Source organism: Oncorhynchus masou, unplaced genomic scaffold (genome assembly GCF_036934945.1).
Source record: "Oncorhynchus masou masou isolate Uvic2021 unplaced genomic scaffold, UVic_Omas_1.1 unplaced_scaffold_1173, whole genome shotgun sequence".
Taxonomy (NCBI): Eukaryota; Metazoa; Chordata; class Actinopteri; order Salmoniformes; family Salmonidae; genus Oncorhynchus; species Oncorhynchus masou.
Window position 1 is genome coordinate 25,001 of NW_027001493.1, and position 18,983 is coordinate 43,983.

Below are 18,983 nucleotides of genomic sequence, written 5' to 3' on the forward strand. Positions count from 1 at the left end.
AGTCAACAGTTGACCCAGTTGTTAACCAGTCAACAGTTGACCCAGTTGTTAACCATTCAACAGCTGACCCAGTTGTTAACCATTCAACAGTTGACCCAGTTGTTAACCATTCAACAGTTGACCCAGTTGTTAACCAGTCAACAGTTGACCCAGTTGTTAACCATTCAACAGTTGACCCAGTTGTTAACCATTCAACAGTTGACCCAGTTGTTAACCAGTCAATAGTTGACCCAGTTGTTAACCATTCAACAGTTGACCCAGTTGTTAACCAGTCAACAGTTGACCCAGTTGTTAACTGTTTCAGCCAGTTAGGGAAAGTGATCTGTTAGTCTAGCGACCTGTGTAACCACACTGAACAAAAATATAAAGTATAAAAAAATATATATATAAAATATAAAGTTTGTGAAGTTTTGGTCCCATGTTCCCCTGCCCTTTTTTTAAGGTGGATGCATATCTGTATTTTCCAGAAATCTATAGATTAGGGCCTGATGAATTCAAATAGACTGATTTCCTTATATAAACTGTAACTCAGTAAAATCTTTGAAATTGTAGTATGTTGCATTTATATTTTTGTTCAGTATATGTCCGATAAACAGAAACTTTATCAGAGTCTATTAATACAAACTGTCAAATAAATATTTCAATTTATGATTCAGATGAATGATTTTGGAAGCACTACTTTCCACATTCCTTCTACTCTCTATCTGAAATAGCCTCAGCAAGGTGCCTTTTGTTTCAATTTGCCTCTAACATTAGATTAGTCCAGGCACTTTGTTCCTGACTGTGCTCCTGTGAGCATATGTCTCTCTCCCTCTCTAGCTCATCCACCCACTCTATCTCTCTCTCCTTGTCTGTCTGTCTTCCTCTGCCCCTCTCCCCCCAGAGGCTGGGGTTTTGTAGTAATAACCCTGTCGGCTGGTCCACAGAGCCCTGCTTTACAAGAGGAACCAGTGGGGATGTAGAGTCTGGAGGCAGAAAGGCCAATCCATTAGACTGACAGGGAGGAAAGAGAGAGAGGGAGAGAGGGAGGGAGAAAGAGGCAGAGGGAGAGAGAGAGAGAGGCTGCCAAGTGTATGTTTAGCCTGCTGTGTGTGTGTGTGTGGGAGGGGGGTGCATCTCGCTGCCTGCCCTGCGCACCAATGTGGCTACGTATGAACAGCACTGCAACATACCGGGGTCGTCTGGGCCTGGCAGAACAGAACAGCCCATCTTCCTCCATCTGTCCATCTGTCCATCTCCCTCTCTCCCTCTCTCCCTCTCTCTCTCCCTCTCTCCCTCTCTCCCTCTCTCCCTCTCTCCCTCCCTCCCTCCTCTGGGGCCACAGGGAGGCTGTGCTCGGCTCGGCCCAGTGGGGGAAGGGAAGGAAGGAGTGACTCTAGTTACAGTACAGAGAGACTCCCACTACCTTCCACCAGGCTGCCTGTCGTCCTCCTGTAGTCCCAGAAGAAATCAGTTTAGCAGAGAGGGGGTACAGGAGAGGTGGAGGGAGGAGTGGGGGAGCGGTTCCTGTCTCTCTGGGGAATGTGGGTAATGTAATAAAAGTGAACTAATGGGGGGGGGACACATGGAGGAGTGGATAGTGGGTATGGAAGGCAGGCATTGGTGGGTAGAGGTGGTGGTGTTGGGGGTGGTTGAGGAGATGTTGGGGAAGGGGTGGGGGAGGTTGAGGAGATGTTGGGGGGTGGAGTTTGAGGAGGTGTTGGGGGAGGTTGAGGAGGTGTTGGGGGAGGGGTGGGGGAGGTTGAGGAGGTGTTTGGGGGTGGGGGAGGTTGAGGAGGTGTTGGGGGGGTGGGGGAGGTTGAGGAGGTGTTGGGGAGGTGTGGGGGAGGTTGAGGAGGTGTTGGGGAGGTGTGGGGGAGGTTGAGGAGGTGTTGGGGAGGGTGGGGGAGGTTGAGGAGGTGTTTGGGGAGGGGTGGGGGAGGTTGAGGAGGTGTTGGTGGAGGAATTATACCCTCTACATTTATGGCACAGGGGCTCACTGACACTCTCTCCCTCCCTTCTATAGCTGCCGCAGACAGGGAACCCATGCGGTGGTTTTTAGGGGCTGGGGGAGGAGAGTTAGAAGGGTCTGGGCCCACAAAGATTGTTACCAGGAAAGTCACGGCTGTAGATGTGTAGCCTCATTATACATCCTGTTAGCAGAAGTACAGTACAGAGTAAACACGCTGGCTGGCTGAACATGTCTGACGAGAAGAGACTGACATGACGCAGGGTATTGAAACAAACCAGGGTTTTAATACAGTGCCTTGCGAAAGTATTCGGCCCCCTTGAACTTTGCGACCTTTTGCCACATTTCAGGCTTCAAACATAAAGATATAAAACTGTATTTTTTTGTGAAGAATCAACAACAAGTGGGACACAATCATGAAGTGGAACGACATTTATTGGATATTTCAAACTTTTTTAACAAATCAAAAACTGAAAAATTGGGCGTGCAAAATTATTCAGCCCCTTTACTTTCAGTGCAGCAAACTCTCTCCAGAAGTTCAGTGAGGATCTCTGAATGATCCAATGTTGACCTAAATGACTAATGATGATAAATACAATCCACCTGTGTGTAATCAAGTCTCCGTATAAATGCACCTGCACTGTGATAGTCTCAGAGGTCCGTTAAAAGCGCAGAGAGCATCATGAAGAACAAGGAACACACCAGGCAGGTCCGAGATACTGTTGTGAAGAAGTTTAAAGCCGGATTTGGATACAAAAAGATTTCCCAAGCTTTAAACATCCCAAGGAGCAATATGCAAGCGATAATATTGAAATGGAAGGAGTATCAGACCACTGCAAATCTACCAAGACCTGGCCGTCCCTCTAAACTTTCAGCTCATACAAGGAGAAGACTGATCAGAGATGCAGCCAAGAGGCCAATGATCACTCTGGATGAACTGCAGAGATCTACAGCTGAGGTGGGAGACTCTGTCCATAGGACAACAATCAGTCGTAAGAAGAAAGCCATTTCTTAAAGATATCCATAAAAAGTGTTGTTTAAAGTTTGCCACAAGCCACCTGGGAGACACACCAAACATGTGGAAGAAGGTGCTCTGGTCAGATGAAACCAAAATTGAACTTTTTGGCAACAATGCAAAACGTTATATTTGGCGTAAAAGCAACACAGCCCATCACCCTGAACACACCATACCCACTGTCAAACATGGTGGTGGCAGCATCATGGTTTGGGCCTGCTTTTCTTCAGCAGGGACAGGGAAGATGGTTAAAATTGATGGGAAGATGGATGGAGCCAAATACAGGACCATTCTGGAAGAAAACCTGATGGAGTCTGCAAAAGACCTGAGACTGGGACGGAGATTTGTCTTCCAACAAGACAATGATCCAAAACATAAAGCTAAATCTACAATGGAATGGTTCAAAAATAAACATATCCAGGTGTTAGAATGGCCAAGTCAAAGTCCAGACCTGAATCCAATCGAGAATCTGTGGAAAGAACTGAACACTGCTGTTCACAAATGCTCTCCATCCAACCTCACTGAGCTCGAGCTGTTTTGCAAGGAGGAATGGGAAAAAATTTCAGTCTCTCGATGTGCAAAACTGATAGAGACATACCCCAAGCGATTTACAGCTGTAATCGCAGCAAAAGGTGGCGCTACAAAGTATTAACTTAAGGGGGCTGAATAATCTTGCACGCCCAATTTTTCAGTTTTTGATTTGTTAAAAAAGTTTGAAATATCCAATAAATGTCGTTCCACTTCATGATTGTGTCCCACTTGTTGTTGATTCTTCACAAAAAAATACAGTTTTATATCTTTATGTTTGAAGCCTGAAATGTGGCAAAAGGTCGCAAAGTTCAAGGGGGCCGAATACTTTCGCAAGGCACTGTAGCTGTTCACTCTCTTCTCTGTCCATTTAAAGCCCAGGATAATATTTCTTTACCACTTTAAAAGTGACCCCACATACAGGCCTGGGTAGATTAGATTCAATGTTCTGTGACCCCACATACAGACCTGGGTAGATTAGATTCAATGGTCTGTAACCCCACATACAGACCTGGGTAGGTTAGGTTCAATGTTCTGTGACCCCACATACAGGCCTGGGTAGGTTAGGTTCAATGTTCTGTGACCCCACATACAGGCCTGGGTAGGTTAGGTTCAATGTTCTGTGACCCCACATACAGGCCTGGGTAGGTTAGATTCAATGGTCTGTAACCCCACATACAGACCTGGGTAGGTTAGGTTCAATGTTCTGTAACCCCACATACAGGCCTGGGTAGGTTAGGTGCAATGTTCTGTAACCCCACATACAGGCCTGGGTAGGTTAGGTTCAATGTTCTGTGACCCCACATACAGGCCTGGTTAGGTTAGGTTCAATGTTCTGTAACTCTACATACAGGCCTGGTTAGGTTAGGTTCAATGTTCTGTAACTCCACATACAGGTTAGATTAGGTTCAATGTTCTGTAACTCCACATACAGGCCTGGGTAGGTTAGGTTCAATGTTCTGTAACTCCACATACAGGCCTGGTTAGGTTAGGTTCAATGTTCTGTAACTCCACATACAGGTTAGACTAGGTTCAATGTTCTGTAACTCCACATACAGGAATGGTTAGCTTAGGTTCAATGTTCTGTATCTCCACATACAGGCCTGGTTAGATTAGGTTCAATGTTCTGTAACTCCACATACAGGTTAGATTAGGTTCAATGTTCTGTAACTCCACATACAGGCCTGGGTAGGTTAGGTTCAATGTTCTGTAACTCCACATACAGGCCTGGGTAGGTTAGGTTCAATGTTCTGTAACTCCACATACAGGTTAGATTAGGTTCAATGTTCTGTAACCCCACATACAGGCCTGGTTAGGTTCAATGTTCTGTGACCCCACATACAGGCCTGGGTAGGTTAGGTTCAATGTTCTGTGACCCCACATACAGGCCTGGTTAGATTAGGTTCAATGTTCCCTAACTAGTGATGACTCGGGCGACTCCAAAGGGCCTCAGGTCCCCAGAGAGCCCTCTGCTCCACTCTTAAGAGGAATGAAAGTGTGTCCCCATGACCTGATCTGGTTTGATTGACTCATCCCGGCTCAGGCTCCATCTCTTCCCACTCGTCCCTGTTCTTCCCCGCTCTGGCGTTCTCCTCTCGGGGTTAATAGTGATGAAGTCATATGGCCAGGCCAGGGAGGGAACAGGGGAAACCTGAGTGGCTGTTCGGGACGTGGCCAGAGCACTCACACGGACATCAGTCACACCGGGCCGACTGAGCTGGTGTCAAATAGGAAGACAGCATGAATAAATAGCATTAATGACACCACATTAATGAGAGGGGGGGGGGTGATACAGGAGGTCAGGAGGTCAGAGGTCAGGGTTTAGACGTCAGACAGTAAATGGCTTCTTCCCTCCAGGAGAAGGCATCTTCAGTCCAGTAGCTGGGGTTTTATGTTTAATCTGTGTGGCAGCATTTTATCAACGTGGAACATTGAATGGTAAAAGACAAACTAACCTTGACAACCTGTGTCCTTACTACTGTCTATATTCTCCCTCCTAATACATGGGGATTATATCCTTAGTTATATCATTACTTTTCCATCTTACCAGCTCTTTCTGTTGCTGTATTATATGGCTGTTAGGTTGAGACAGGTTGGTCCATCCAAACACCAGACTGTTGTCCTCTTCCTCCACACTGTGTACCATCCTCCGCTGTCAGAACACCTACTACCAACACGACAGGCCAACACCTGCACTGACATCATGACTGTTCTGTGGCCTGGCTACATGTTGCCGCGGGGAGAGGGAGAAACCAGTGTGTGTGTGTTATTACAGGTTAATGCAGGTGGTGGTTAAGTCTGGGTGATGAGCACAGTCTGAGCCAAACACAACCATGTGTTAAAGTACATTAGAGGTCATGATGAAGGGGTTTGGGAGAGACAGTGGTTACGTCCCCAATGGCACCCTATTCCCTTTACAGTGCACTACTTTTGACCAGGGTCTAAAGGGTTCTGGTCAAAAGTAATGCACTATATAGGCAATAGTGTGCCATTTGGGACGTAACCACAAGCCTGCTGATGATCATCACCGTGGAAGGCCCGTCGGTCTGTTCATTTGCGTCACTGTGGGTCCGAATGCAGCCTACCAGGACCATAAGTTTGGGCTCAGCTTAGTGGAGCTGAGTTAGATCTGGGACAGTTTGAGCCAAGTCATTCAGTTGTGTCAGATGAAACCAGTGAGTAGAAGAGTGGGAACCTGGCCTGTATCACGGTGAGGGAATCTTTATCTCTCCTTCTCTCTCTTTATCTCCTTCTCTCTCTTTATCTTCATCTCTATCTATATCTTTCTCTCTCTTATCTTCATCTCTCTCTCTCTCTATATTTCACTCTTTCTATATCTTTTTCTCTCTTTATCTTCATCTCTCTCTATCTTTATATTTCTCTCCCTATCTCTATCTTCCTCTCTCTCTATCTCTATTATTTCTCTCTCTTTCTATATCTTTCTCTCTCTTTATCTTCATCTCTCTCTATCTCTATATTTCTCTCTCTTTCTCTCTCTCTTCTCGTTTGCGACAGAGTTGCTTTGTTTGCTGCAATACATGACAGGTTGATTTGGTTCCAGGTTTACAGATCCCTGCCTGGTTCACAGATCCTTGCCTGGTTCACAGATCCCTGCCTGGTTCACAGATCCCTGCCTGGTTCACAGATCCCTGCCTGGTTCACAGATCCTTGCCTGGTTCACAGATCCCTGCCTGGTTCACAGATCCCTGCCTGGTTCACAGATCCCTGCCTGGTTCACAGATCCCTGCCTGGTTCACAGATCCTTGCCTGGTTCACAGATCCCTGCCTGATTCACAGATCCCTGCCTGGTTCACAGATCCCTGCCTGGTTCACAGATCCCTGCCTGGTTCACAGATCCCTGCCTGGTTCACAGATCCCTGCCTGGTTCACAGATCCCTGCCTGATTCACAGTTCCCTGCCTGGTTCTCTTAGATGCTTTGTTTTTTAATCATACAGACCGTTGTTTAGTAGTGTCATGTGCAGTGGAACGTTTTGTGTTGTAGATCTACAGCTCAGACTGACTGTATCGTAGGTGAAGTCCATTGTTACGTACCTCCATCAGTGCTTCTCTTCTCTGCTGTGTGGCTGGTCTCAGCTGTGGCTGGTACAATGTACTGCTTGATTATGAGTTCCGTGAGTTCAAGTCTCTCTGTCGTGAGTGTGTCTGTTGTTATGGTTACGGGCTGTGTGTGTCAGGTGTAGCTAGCACTGTGTTTTAACCTTGAGAGCAGACTCTACTAGCTACAGTACGCTGCCTGACTGTGACACACTGGACCTGCATCCCAGAGGGCACCCTGTTCCTTTAGAGTGCACTTATTGTGACTTGGGCCCTCGTGCACTATAAATATACTATAAATATACTATTTGGTGCTGTTCGGGCGGCAGTCTGCGGCCTCTCCTCTCCTCTCCTCCTGATGGGAGGTTAATTCAGTTAAAAGCCAGATAGATAGTAGAGACGGCCCTGCCAGCTGGACTCCTCTCACAATACAGGGCTGATAAATGAGCACTTTGCTGGGCCCGGAGGCCAGGCTGACTCTCTCTCTCTGTGAGTGGAGGGGAGACTGGAAGCTATCCACTCCCCGCCTCTTCTCCCTCCACCCCTCTATCCCCCACTCCCCTGACGTTTGGCTGGCATGGAGCCAGGCAACATCAGCCCCAGCCCCACCTCCCAGCCCTATACCCCTTCCCCCAGCCCCAGCCCCAGCCCCAGCCCCAGCCCCAGCCCCACCTCCCAGCCCTATACCCCTTCCCCCAGCCCCAGACAGGCACATTAGTGGGTCTGCAGTGCAGTGCAGAGCAGACAGTGGTGGATGGGGCAGTCACATTCCACTGCCTGGGTCTCTGCTCTGGCCTCTGTGGGAACGTGGCTCAGGACATGAGATTGGCTGCTATGATTGAGTGGTGGAAGATAGGCGGACAGCTGCCCAGCCTGATTGGCTCCCGCTATCGCAGGGGAGGGGCCACAGGTCTGGGTGTTGATTGACAGGTTGAAGGCTGAATGGGAAGGTGTTATGGTGGCCTGTCAGGGTCAGATGACTTCCTCAGACAGTAGAGCCACATGGAAGGAGTCCATGTCAGCAGTCTGGGGAATAGTAGTGATGTGGTATCAGATTGCTTTTTGTCTGTTAGGTGCAGTGTACATTTAGTAAGGAGGTCGAGACAGTAAATACACATCGAATGATGCTTTGTTATAAGCAACAGATACAGTGGCCAGAATCACCATTGGTTTTGGTGCTTGCTTTTTTTTCACAAACCAGTTATGTGATTGATTGCTTCACTCACACTTCCATTTTACCAACTCTCACAGAGCTAATGGAGGGAGGGAGGGACGGACGGACGGGTGGGGGGAGGGAGGGACGGACGGGTGGGGGGAGGGAGGGACGGACGGGTGGGCGGGTGGGCGGGTGGGCGGGAGGGAGGGAGGGAGGGAGGGAGGGAGGAAGGGAGGGAGGGAGGGAGGGAGGGAGGGAGGGACGGACGGACGGACAGGCGGGCGGGCGGGAGGGACGGACGGACGGACAGACAATCGGACTCCAGTATTCTCAACCCCCCCCGGTGCTGCAGCCTGGTATAACCGACCCTCTGAGTCAGTATACAGCTACAGACAGACAGACCTGATCTAACCCACTGTGCTGTAGTCTAGACAGGTCTGATCTAACCCATTGTGCTGCAGACAGACAGGTCTGATCTAACCCACTGTGCTGCAGTCTATACAGGTCTGATCTAACTCACTGTGCTGCAGACAGACAGACCTGATCTAACCCACTGTACTGTAGTCTATACATGTCTGATCTAACCCACTGTGCTGCAGACAGACAGACCAGATGTAACCCACTGTGCTGTAGTCTAGACAGGTCTGATCTAACCCACTGTGTTGTAGTCAAATCAAATCAAATTTTTATTTGTCACATACACATGGTTAGCAGATGTTAATGCGAGTGTAGCGAAATGCTTGTGCTTCTAGTTCCGACAATGCAGTAATAAACAACAAGTAATCTAACTAACAATTCCAAAACTACTGTCTTATACACACAAGTGTAAGGGGATAAAGAATATGTACATAAAGATATATGAATGAGTGATGGTACAGAGCAGCATAGGCAAGATACAGTAGATGGTATCGAGTACAGTATATACATATGAGATGAGTATGTAAACAAAGTGGCATAGTTAAAGTGGCTTGTGATACATGTATTACATAAAGATGCAGGAGATGATATAGAGTACAGTATATACGTATACATATGAGATGAATAATGTAGGGTATGTAAACATTATATTAGGTAGCATTGTTTAAAGTGGCTAGTGATATATTTTACATCATTTCCCATCAATTCCCATTATTAAAGTGGCTGGAGTTGAGTCAGTGTGTTGGCAGCAGCCACTCAATGTTAGTGGTTGCTGTTTAACAGTCTGATGGCCTTGAGATAGAAGCTGTTTTTCAGTCTCTCGGTCCCAGCTTTGATGCACCTGTACTGACCCCGCCTTCTGGATGGTAGCGGGGTGAACAGGCAGTGGCTCGGATGGTTGTTGTCCTTGATGATCTTTATGGCCTTCCTGTAACATCGGGTGGTGTAGGTGTCCTGGAGGGCAGGTAGTTTGCTTCCGGTGATGCGTTGTGCAGACCTCACTACCCTCTGGAGAGCCTTACGGTTGTGGGCGGAGCAGTTGCCGTACCAGGCGGTGATACAGCCCGCCAGGATGCTCTTGATTGTGCATCTGTAGAAGTTTGTGAGTGCTTTTGGTGACAAGCCGAATTTCTTCAGCCTCCTGAGGTTGAAGAGGCGCTGCTGCGCCTTCTTCACGATGCTGTCTGTGTGGGTGGACCCATTCAGTTTGTCTGTGATGTGTATGCCGAGGAACTTAAAACTACCCTCTCCACTACTGTTCCGTCGATGTGGATAGGGGGGTGTTCCCTCTGCTGTTTCCTGAAGTCCACAATCATCTCCTTAGTTTTGTTGACGTTGAGTGTGAGGTTATTTTCCTGACACCACACTCCGAGGGCCCTCACCTCCTCCCTGTAGGCCGTCTCGTCGTTGTTGGTAATCAAGCCTACCACTGTTGTGTCGTCCGCAAACTTGATGATTGAGTTGGAGGCGTGCGTGGCCACGCAGTCGTGGGTGAACAGGGAGTACAGGAGAGGGCTCAGAACGCACCCTTGTGGGGCCCCAGTGTTGAGGATCAGCGAGGTGGAGATGTTGTTGCCTACCCTCACCACCTGGGGGCGGCCCGTCAGGAAGTCCAGTACCCAGTTGCACAGGGCGGGGTCGAGACCCAGGGTCTCGAGCTTGATGACGAGCTTGGAGGGTACTATGGTGTTAAATGCTGAGCTGTAGTCGATGAACAGCATTCTAGTCTAGACAGACCTGATCTAACCCACTGTGTTGTAGTCTAGACAAATCTGATCTAACCCACTGTGCTGTCGTCTAGACAGATCTGTTCTAACCCACTGTGCTGTAGTCTAGACAGGTCTGATCTAACCCACTGTGCTGTAGTCTAGACAGACCTGATCTAACCCACTGTGCTGTAGTCTAGACAGATCTGATCCAACCCACTGTGCTGTAGTCTAGACAGACCGGATCTAACCCACTGTCCTGTAGTTTAGACAGACCTGATCTAACCCAATGTGTTGTAGTCTAGACAGACCTGATCTAACCCACTGTGTTGTAGTCTAGACAGATCTGATCTAACTCACTGTTCTGTTGTCTGGTTTCTGTGGTATGTTAACCCCTGTGTTGTCGTCTAGGCCAGTCTAAGCCAGACCAGGCCAGTCTAGGGTCTAGGCCAGCCCAGGCCAGTCTAGGCCAGTCTAGGCCAGTCTAGGCCAGTCTAGGCCAGGCCAGTCTAGGCCAGTCCAGTCTAGGCCAGTCTAGGTCATTCCAGGACATTCGGCCAGTCTAGGCCAGTTTAGGCAAGTCCAGGCCAGTCTAGGCCAGTCTAGGCCGGTCCAGGCCAGTCTAGCCAGTCCAAACCAGTGTAGGCCAGTCTGGCCAGTCCAGGCCAGTCTAGGCCAGGCCAGTCTAGGCCAGTCTAGCCAGTCCAAGCCAGTCTAGGCCAGTCTAGCCAGTCCAGGCCAGTCTAGGCCAGTCTAGCCAGTCCAAGCCAGTCTAGGCCAGTCTAGCCAGTCCAAGCCAGTCTAGGCCAGTCTAGCCAGTCCAGGCCAGTCTAGGCCAGGCCAGTCTAGGCCAGTCTAGCCAGTCTAGGCCAGTCTAGGCCAGTCTAGCCAGTCCAGGCCAGTCTAGGCCAGGCCAGTCTAGGCCAGGCCAGTCCAGGCCAGTCTAGGCCAGTCTAGCCAGTCCAGGCCAGTCTAGGCCAGTCTAGCCAGTCTAGCCAGTCCAGGCCAGGCGCTGACTGTGAGAAGCGCTGTTGAGGCTGAGGTGGAAGTGGTTGACATGGATAATTGAGTGACTGTCAGTGACTGACAAAACAACAGAAAAATTGCTGATGCACAACCACATTTCAAACTTGCACCTTGTGTATTCTACTATTCTAACTCTCAACAGTAAGTTGAGACCCCGACTGAGTTCGCCTGGAGCCAGTCCTGCTGAGAAGTGTTGAGTTGTGTGTGTTGGAGTGTGTGTGTGGCTGAGTGTGTGTGTCTGTGTGCGTGTGTGTGTGTGCGTGCCCGTGTGTGTGTGTGTGTGTGTGTGAGTTATATTAGTGCTGATGTTGAAGTACCTATAATAGAGAGGAAAGGATTGCTTTAGCTCCTGAAGGTTCTGGGAACAGAACAGGAACCATGACAGCAGTAGGATCTATGAAGGTAATATGAGGAACAGGAACCATGACAGCAGTAGGATCTATGAAGGTAATATGAAGAACAGGAACCATGACAGCAGTAGGATCTATGAAGGTAATATGAGGAACAGGAACCATGACAGCAGTAGGATCTATGAAGGTAATATGAGGAACAGGAACCATGACAGCAGTAGGATCTATGAAGGTAATATGAGGAACAGGAACCATGACAGCAGTAGGATCTATGAAGGTAATATGAGGAACAGGAACCATGACAGCAGTAGGATCTATGAAGGTAATATGAGGAACAGGAACCATGACAGCAGTAGGATCTATGAAGGTAATATGAGAAACAGGAACCATGACAGCAGTAGGATCTATGAAGGTAATATGAGGAACAGGAACCATTACAGCAGTAGGATCTATGAAGGTAATATGAAGAACAGGAACCATGACAGCAGTAGGATCTATGAAGGTAATATGAGGAACAGGAACCATGACAGCAGTAGGATCTATGAAGGTAATATGAGAAACAGGAACCATGACAGCAGTAGGATCTATGAAGGTAATATGAGGAACAGGAACCATGACAGCAGTAGGATCTATGAAGGTAATATGAGGAACAGGAACCATGACAGCAGTAGGATCTATGAAGGTAATATGAAGAACAGGAACCATGACAGCAGTAGGATCTATGAAGGTAATATGAAGAACAGGAACCATGACAGCAGTAGGATCTATGAAGGTAATATGAGAAACAGGAACCATGACAGCAGTAGGATCTATGAAGGTAATATGAGGAACAGGAACCATGACAGCAGTAGGATCTATGAAGGTAATATGAGGAACAGGAACCATGACAGCAGTAGGATCTATGAAGGTAATATGAGGAACAGGAACCATGACAGCAGTAGGATCTATGAAGGTAATATGAGGAACAGGAACCATGACAGCAGTAGGATCTATGAAGGTAATATGAGGAACAGGAACCATGACAGCAGTAGGATCTATGAAGGTAATATGAGGAACAGGAACCATGACAGCAGTAGGATCTATGAAGGTAATATGAAGAACAGGAACCATGACAGCAGTAGGATCTATGAAGGTAATATGAAGAACAGGAACCATGACAGCAGTAGGATCTATGAAGGTAATATGAGAAACAGGAACCATGACAGCAGTAGGATCTATGAAGGTAATATGAAGAACAGGAACCATGACAGCAGTAGGATCTATGAAGGTAATATGAGAAACAGGAACCATGACAGCAGTAGGATCTATGAAGGTAATATGAGGAACAGGAACCATGACAGCAGTAGGATCTATGAAGGTAATATGAAGAACAGGAACCATGACAGCAGTAGGATCTATGAAGGTAATATGAAGAACAGGAACCATGACAGCAGTAGGATCTATGAAGGTAATATGAGGAACAGGAACCATGACAGCAGTAGGATCTATGAAGGTAATATGAGGAACAGGAACCATGACAGCAGTAGGATCTATGAAGGTAATATGAGAAACAGGAACCATGACAGCAGTAGGATCTATGAAGGTAATATGAAGAACAGGAACCATGACAGCAGTAGGATCTATGAAGGTAATATGAGAAACAGGAACCATGACAGCAGTAGGATCTATGAAGGTAATATGAGGAACAGGAACCATGACAGCAGTAGGATCTATGAAGGTAATATGAGGAACAGGAACCATGACAGCAGTAGGATCTATGAAGGTAATATGAGGAACAGGAACCATGACAGCAGTAGGATCTATGAAGGTAATATGAGGAACAGGAACCATGACAGCAGTAGGATCTATGAAGGTAATATGAAGAACAGGAACCATGACAGCAGTAGGATCTATGAAGGTAATATGAGGAACAGGAACCATGACAGCAGTAGGATCTATGAAGGTAATATGAGGAACAGGAACCATTACAGCAGTAGGATCTATGAAGGTAATATGAAGAACAGGAACCATGACAGCAGTAGGATCTATGAAGGTAATATGAGAAACAGGAACCATGACAGCAGTAGGATCTATGAAGGTAATATGAGGAACAGGAACCATGACAGCAGTAGGATCTATGAAGGTAATATGAGGAACAGGAACCATGACAGCAGTAGGATCTATGAAGGTAATATGAAGAACAGGAACCATGACAGCAGTAGGATCTATGAAGGTAATATGAGGAACAGGAACCATGACAGCAGTAGGATCTATGAAGGTATTATGAAGAACAGGAACCATGACAGCAGTAGGATCTATGAAGGTAATATGAAGGACAGGAACCATGACAGCAGTAGGATCTATGAAGGTAATATGAAGGACAGGAACCATGACAGCAGTAGGATCTATGAAGGTAATATGAAGAACAGGAACCATGACAGCAGTAGGATCTATGAAGGTAATATCAGGTAGCACTGATCTATACACTGAATATAGGAAACACTGCTAAGAGGAGCATGACATTGGTTAACCTTTGATATAAATCCCAATGCTGTCAGGTGGTTCCTAGTAAGTACAGTAGGAGATGAGAGCCAGACAGGCAGATATAAACTCTATGGCTGTGCCAGGAACAGACTGAAACAGGCTTAGCAGGCTGATGCTTTCACTGGTCCCATAGAACGGGATGCTACAGTACATGACAACCTAGATATGATGAATGGCCCATACTTGTCACTCAAAACTTCCTACATCGTAAACTATGCAGGCCAGCTGTGTGCATCAAATACCTGAGATACTGTTGTTTTGTTTTCCACATTGCTAAGATGTTACTGTGGCGTGTGGAGCATGCTGCGTGCATCAATCCTTCATCTGAGACAGCTAGAGTTCCCCTGAAGGAGGGTGAGAGAGAGAGAGGAGTGAGGAAGGGAGGGGTGTTGAGGCAGGAGGAGGAGGAGAGGGTTGATGTGCTCTTTATCTCTCTCACTCTTTCTCTGGCGTGGTGACCCAGGGAATCATGAATGTGAAGGTTGTTAAAGAGACATGGAGGCCTGGAGAAGGCCTGGAGGAGGAGGCCTGGAGGAGGAGGCCTGGAGGAGGAGGCCTGGAGGTGGAGGCCTGGAGGAGGCCTAGAGGAGAAGGCCTGGATGAGGAGGCCTGGAGGAGGAGGCCTGGAGGAGGAGGCCTGGAGGAGAAGGCCTGGAGGAGGAGGCCTGGAGGAGGAGGCCTGGAGGAGGAGGCCTGGAGGAGGAGGCCTGGAGGAGGAGGCCTGGAAGAGGAGGCCTGGAGGAGGAGGCCTGGAGGAGGAGGCCTGGATGAAGAGGCCTGGAGGATGAGGCCTGGAGGAGGAGGCCTGGAGGAGGCATGGACAGACTGGACTGACTGACTGAGTGACAGCAGCTGGGAGGTAGTGGGTGGGGGGTGAGACGGGGGAGATAGGGGAGAGAGAGAGGGGTAAAGGAAGAGATGGACATTGGAGAGAGAAAACAGATGGAGAGAGACAGGAGATGGAGAGAGAGGAGATGGAGAGAGAGGGGATGAGAGACAGGAGATGGAGAGAGACAGGAGATGGAGAGAGAGGAGATGGAGATGGAGAGAGACAGGAGATGGAGAGAGACAGGAGATAGAGAGAGAGGAGATGGAGAGAGACAGGAGATAGAGAGAGGAGATGGAGAGAGAGGAGATGAGAGACAGGAGATGGAGAGAGACAGGAGATGGAGAGAGACAGGAGATGGAGAGAGACAGGAGATGGAGAGAGACAGGAGATGGAGAGAGAGGAGATGAGAGACAGGAGATGGAGAGAGAGGAGATGAGAGACAGGAGATGGAGAGAGAGAGGAGATGGAGAGAGAGGAGATGAGAAACAGGAGATGGTGAGAGACAGGAGATGGAGAGAGACAGGAGATGGAGAGAGACAGGAGATGGAGAGAGAGACAGGAGATGGAGAGAGACAGGAGATGGAGAGAGACAGGAGATGGAGAGAGACAGGAGATGGAGAGAGACAGGAGATGGAGAGAGAGACAGGAGATAGAGAAAGGAGATAGAGAGAGACAGGAGCGAGAGAGAGAGGAGATTGAGAGTTAGCAGGCAACATAAGACTGACAAAACTGAATTGAATGGATTGACAATTTTAGTTAGTAAGTTTATAGATTTTGTGCCAATGATGAAAATCCCATTAACACTACCGTAAAGCTCCAGTACAGTTCCTCTTTATGTTAAGTGAGCACCTTTCAGAATGAAGCCCCAGCCAATCCACTACAGTCATTACAGTGGCAGTCCCAGACTCAACACTCTCTCACACTGTTATTCCAAAACCTCCTCCCAAATGGAACAGAAAAATGAAAAGGTGCAGACATGTTTTTTTAATATTATGACTAAGTTAGTTCTCAGCAGATCAGACGTGCAGGGAGTGCAGCAGACACGTTTTGGAACTTGTATGTTTGTATTCGCATTTGAGTGGGTGATTTTTCCCTTTCCTTGGGGGTTGTCTCTTTAAGTGTCTGCCCAAACAAACAGACACTTGAGGAGTGGTGTGTGTGGTGGGACTGGTAAACACCAGGAATACAAGAGCACCTTGAAAAGCCCTCTCTCTCTCCCCCCATCTCTCTGCCTCTCTCACTGTCTCCCCCCTCTCTCTCTCTCACTGTCTCCCCTCTCTCTCTCTCTCTCTCTCTCACTGTCCCCTCTCTCTCCTCCTCTCTCTCTCTCTCTCACTGTCCCCTCTCTCTCCTCCTCTCTCTCTGTCTCTCTCACTGTCCTCTCTCTCTCTCTCTCTGTCCCCTCTCTCTCCCCTCTCTCTCTTTCTCTCTCTGTCCCCTCTCTCTCTCACTGTCCCCTCTCTCTCCTCCTCTCTCTCTCTGGTCTCAGATCTTGGCCAGTTCTCAGAGCCTCTCAGTCTGAAGTAGACCACACGGTTAAAGCAACAAACCTGCCCCCATGAGTAAACATAGGACAGACAGACAGACAGACAGACAGACAGACAGACAGACAGACAGGCAGGCAGGCAGGCAGGCAGGCAGGCAGGCAGGCAGGCAGACAGACCTGGAGAGAGAAAAGGAGAGAGAGAGATGGAGAAAGAAAAGGAGAGAGAGATGGAGAAAGAAAAGGAGGGAGATGGACAGGGAGAGAGAGAGCAAGATCACTGTCGAAACTGAGAGAAAGGGATAGAGAGAGAGGAAGGCAGAGGGAAGGGAGCGAGCGAGCGAAAGAGTGAGATGGAAAGTAAGAATGCAGTAGAGAGAGAGAGAGAGAGGGCGTGAGGGCTGTCAAGGCTCAGCTCTGGTTTGTACCTCAGCCTTGACATGTGGATGTACAGTATAAAGCTGAATGCAGCAGTGTATCGTCTCACAGTCAATAGTCAACACACTTTCAAATAACCTACAGTACCTGTTTCCAGTTAACTCAATGATAGACTGTCAAACAGACAAAGCCTAAAGAGATGAATCATTTAACTCTATGGTCTGGAATAGTAACCAGGAAGAACTCCTGTCCCTAATCCCAGTGAATTATAGAAACATGGCCATGTCGTTGTTCTTCTCCATACAGAGGCTGAAGGCGGCGCTAGCACACCACCCGGGAGCCATCGCCAACGGCAACATGAACAGCATGGGTCACATGATGGAAATGATGTCATCGCGGCAGCAGCAGGAGCAGGGGGGTGGCCACCACCATCTTCACCCCTCCCACCCTCACCAGCACCTGCCTGCTCCGCCCCACAGCCACGCCTACCAGCACCACCCCCACCATCACCACAGCGGCCACAGCCAGGGCGGGCACCACCACCCACAGGGCCACAACCCCCATCACAACTCCCACCCCCCTCACCTCCACCCTGGACACCCACACCAGACCTCACCCCCGCCTCACCTCCACCCTGGACACCCACACCAGACCTCACCCCCGCCTCACCTCCACCCTGGACACCCACACCAGACGTCACCCCACCCTGCACTTCACTCTGGACCAGGGTCACATTCACAGGTTAGCACTCACAAGTGATTCTTTCCCCTAGCATAGGTACCAGAGCCAGAGGAAGGTAAATATCAGAACCATTCATGTAGAGACAGAGGTTTATGAAGGTTTGTCACAAAACCAAAGCATGTCAAGTACCTACTAAAACCACATGTGAAGCCAAAAGCACCTACTTTAACCCAAACCATAACAGTTCAGTCCTGTACTTTAACAGTCTGGTAGACAGACAGCCATTAGTGGTTTGGTTTAAATACAGGAGAGGAAATGACATTACAAATTCACTGTAAAGCGCCGGGGCTGGTCAGACACATTTTCCTTTAGCCGTGGGCCGTGGCCATACTGCCAAGAAGAGGTTAGTTACCTGGCAACAGACACAAAGGTCAGTTTTTCCATTGAGGTTGGTCAGCTGCAGATCAGTCTCAGCGGTCAGGAGGGTCAGTTGGAGGTTGTAAACTGCCGGCGTAAAGGATCCTCTTGTTTGGAAACAGGACTCCAGAGCGTCACCCTTAAACTTAAATACCTCACACACACTCATTTGGGGAGTTTAGGCCTTTACTCTGTTAGGTTGCCATAACATATATACTGGGCTTCAGTCAGTCAGTCCAGTGGTCACAACATGTTCCAGGTGTTGTAGGGTTAGGATAATGTACAGACCAGGGCTTCAGTCAGTCAGCCCAGTGGTCACAACATGTTCCAGGTGTTGTAGGGTTAGGATAATGTACAGACCGGGGCTTCAGTCAGTCCAGTGGTCACAACATGTTCCAGGTGATGTAGGGTTAGGATAATGTACAGACCAGGGCTTCAGTCAGTCAGCCCAGTGGTCACAACATGTTTCAGGTGTTGTAGGGTTAGGATAATGTACAGACCAGGGCTTCAGTCCAGTGGTCACAACATATTCCAGGTGTTGTAGGGTTAGGATAATGTACAGACCAGGGCTTCAGTCAGTCAGTCCAGTGGTCACAACATGTTCCAGGTGTTGTAGGGTTAGGATAATGTACAGACCAGGGCTTCAGTCAGTCAGCCCAGTGGTCACAACATGTTCCAGGTGTTGTAGGGTTAGGATAATGTACAGACCAGGGCTTCAGTCAGTCCAGTGGTCACAACATGTTCCAGGTGTTGTAGGGTTAGGATAATGTACAGACCAGGGCTTCAGTCAGTCCAGTGGTCACAACATGTTCCAGGTGTTGTAGGGTTAGGATAATGTACAGACCAGGGCTTCAGTCAGTCCAGTGGTCACAACATGTTCCAGGTGTTGTAGGGTTAGGATAATGTACAGACCAGGGCTTCAGTCAGTCAGCCCAGTGGTCACAACATGTTTCAGGTGTTGTAGGGTTAG

The 18,983-nt window shown here is 48.4% G+C and overlaps 1 protein-coding gene across 1 annotated transcript in view; it reads left to right on the plus strand.

Annotated features, from left to right (window-relative positions):
• Nucleotides 1-18,983, plus strand: part of LOC135529509 (cyclic AMP-responsive element-binding protein 5-like) — a 72,843-nt gene that overhangs the window by 23,862 nt on the left and 29,998 nt on the right. Inside the window, exon 3 of the mRNA XM_064958199.1 lies at nt 17,222-17,656. Within this exon, the coding sequence (XP_064814271.1) occupies nt 17,222-17,656 (435 nt within the window). The remainder of the gene's footprint in view (nt 1-17,221; nt 17,657-18,983) is intronic.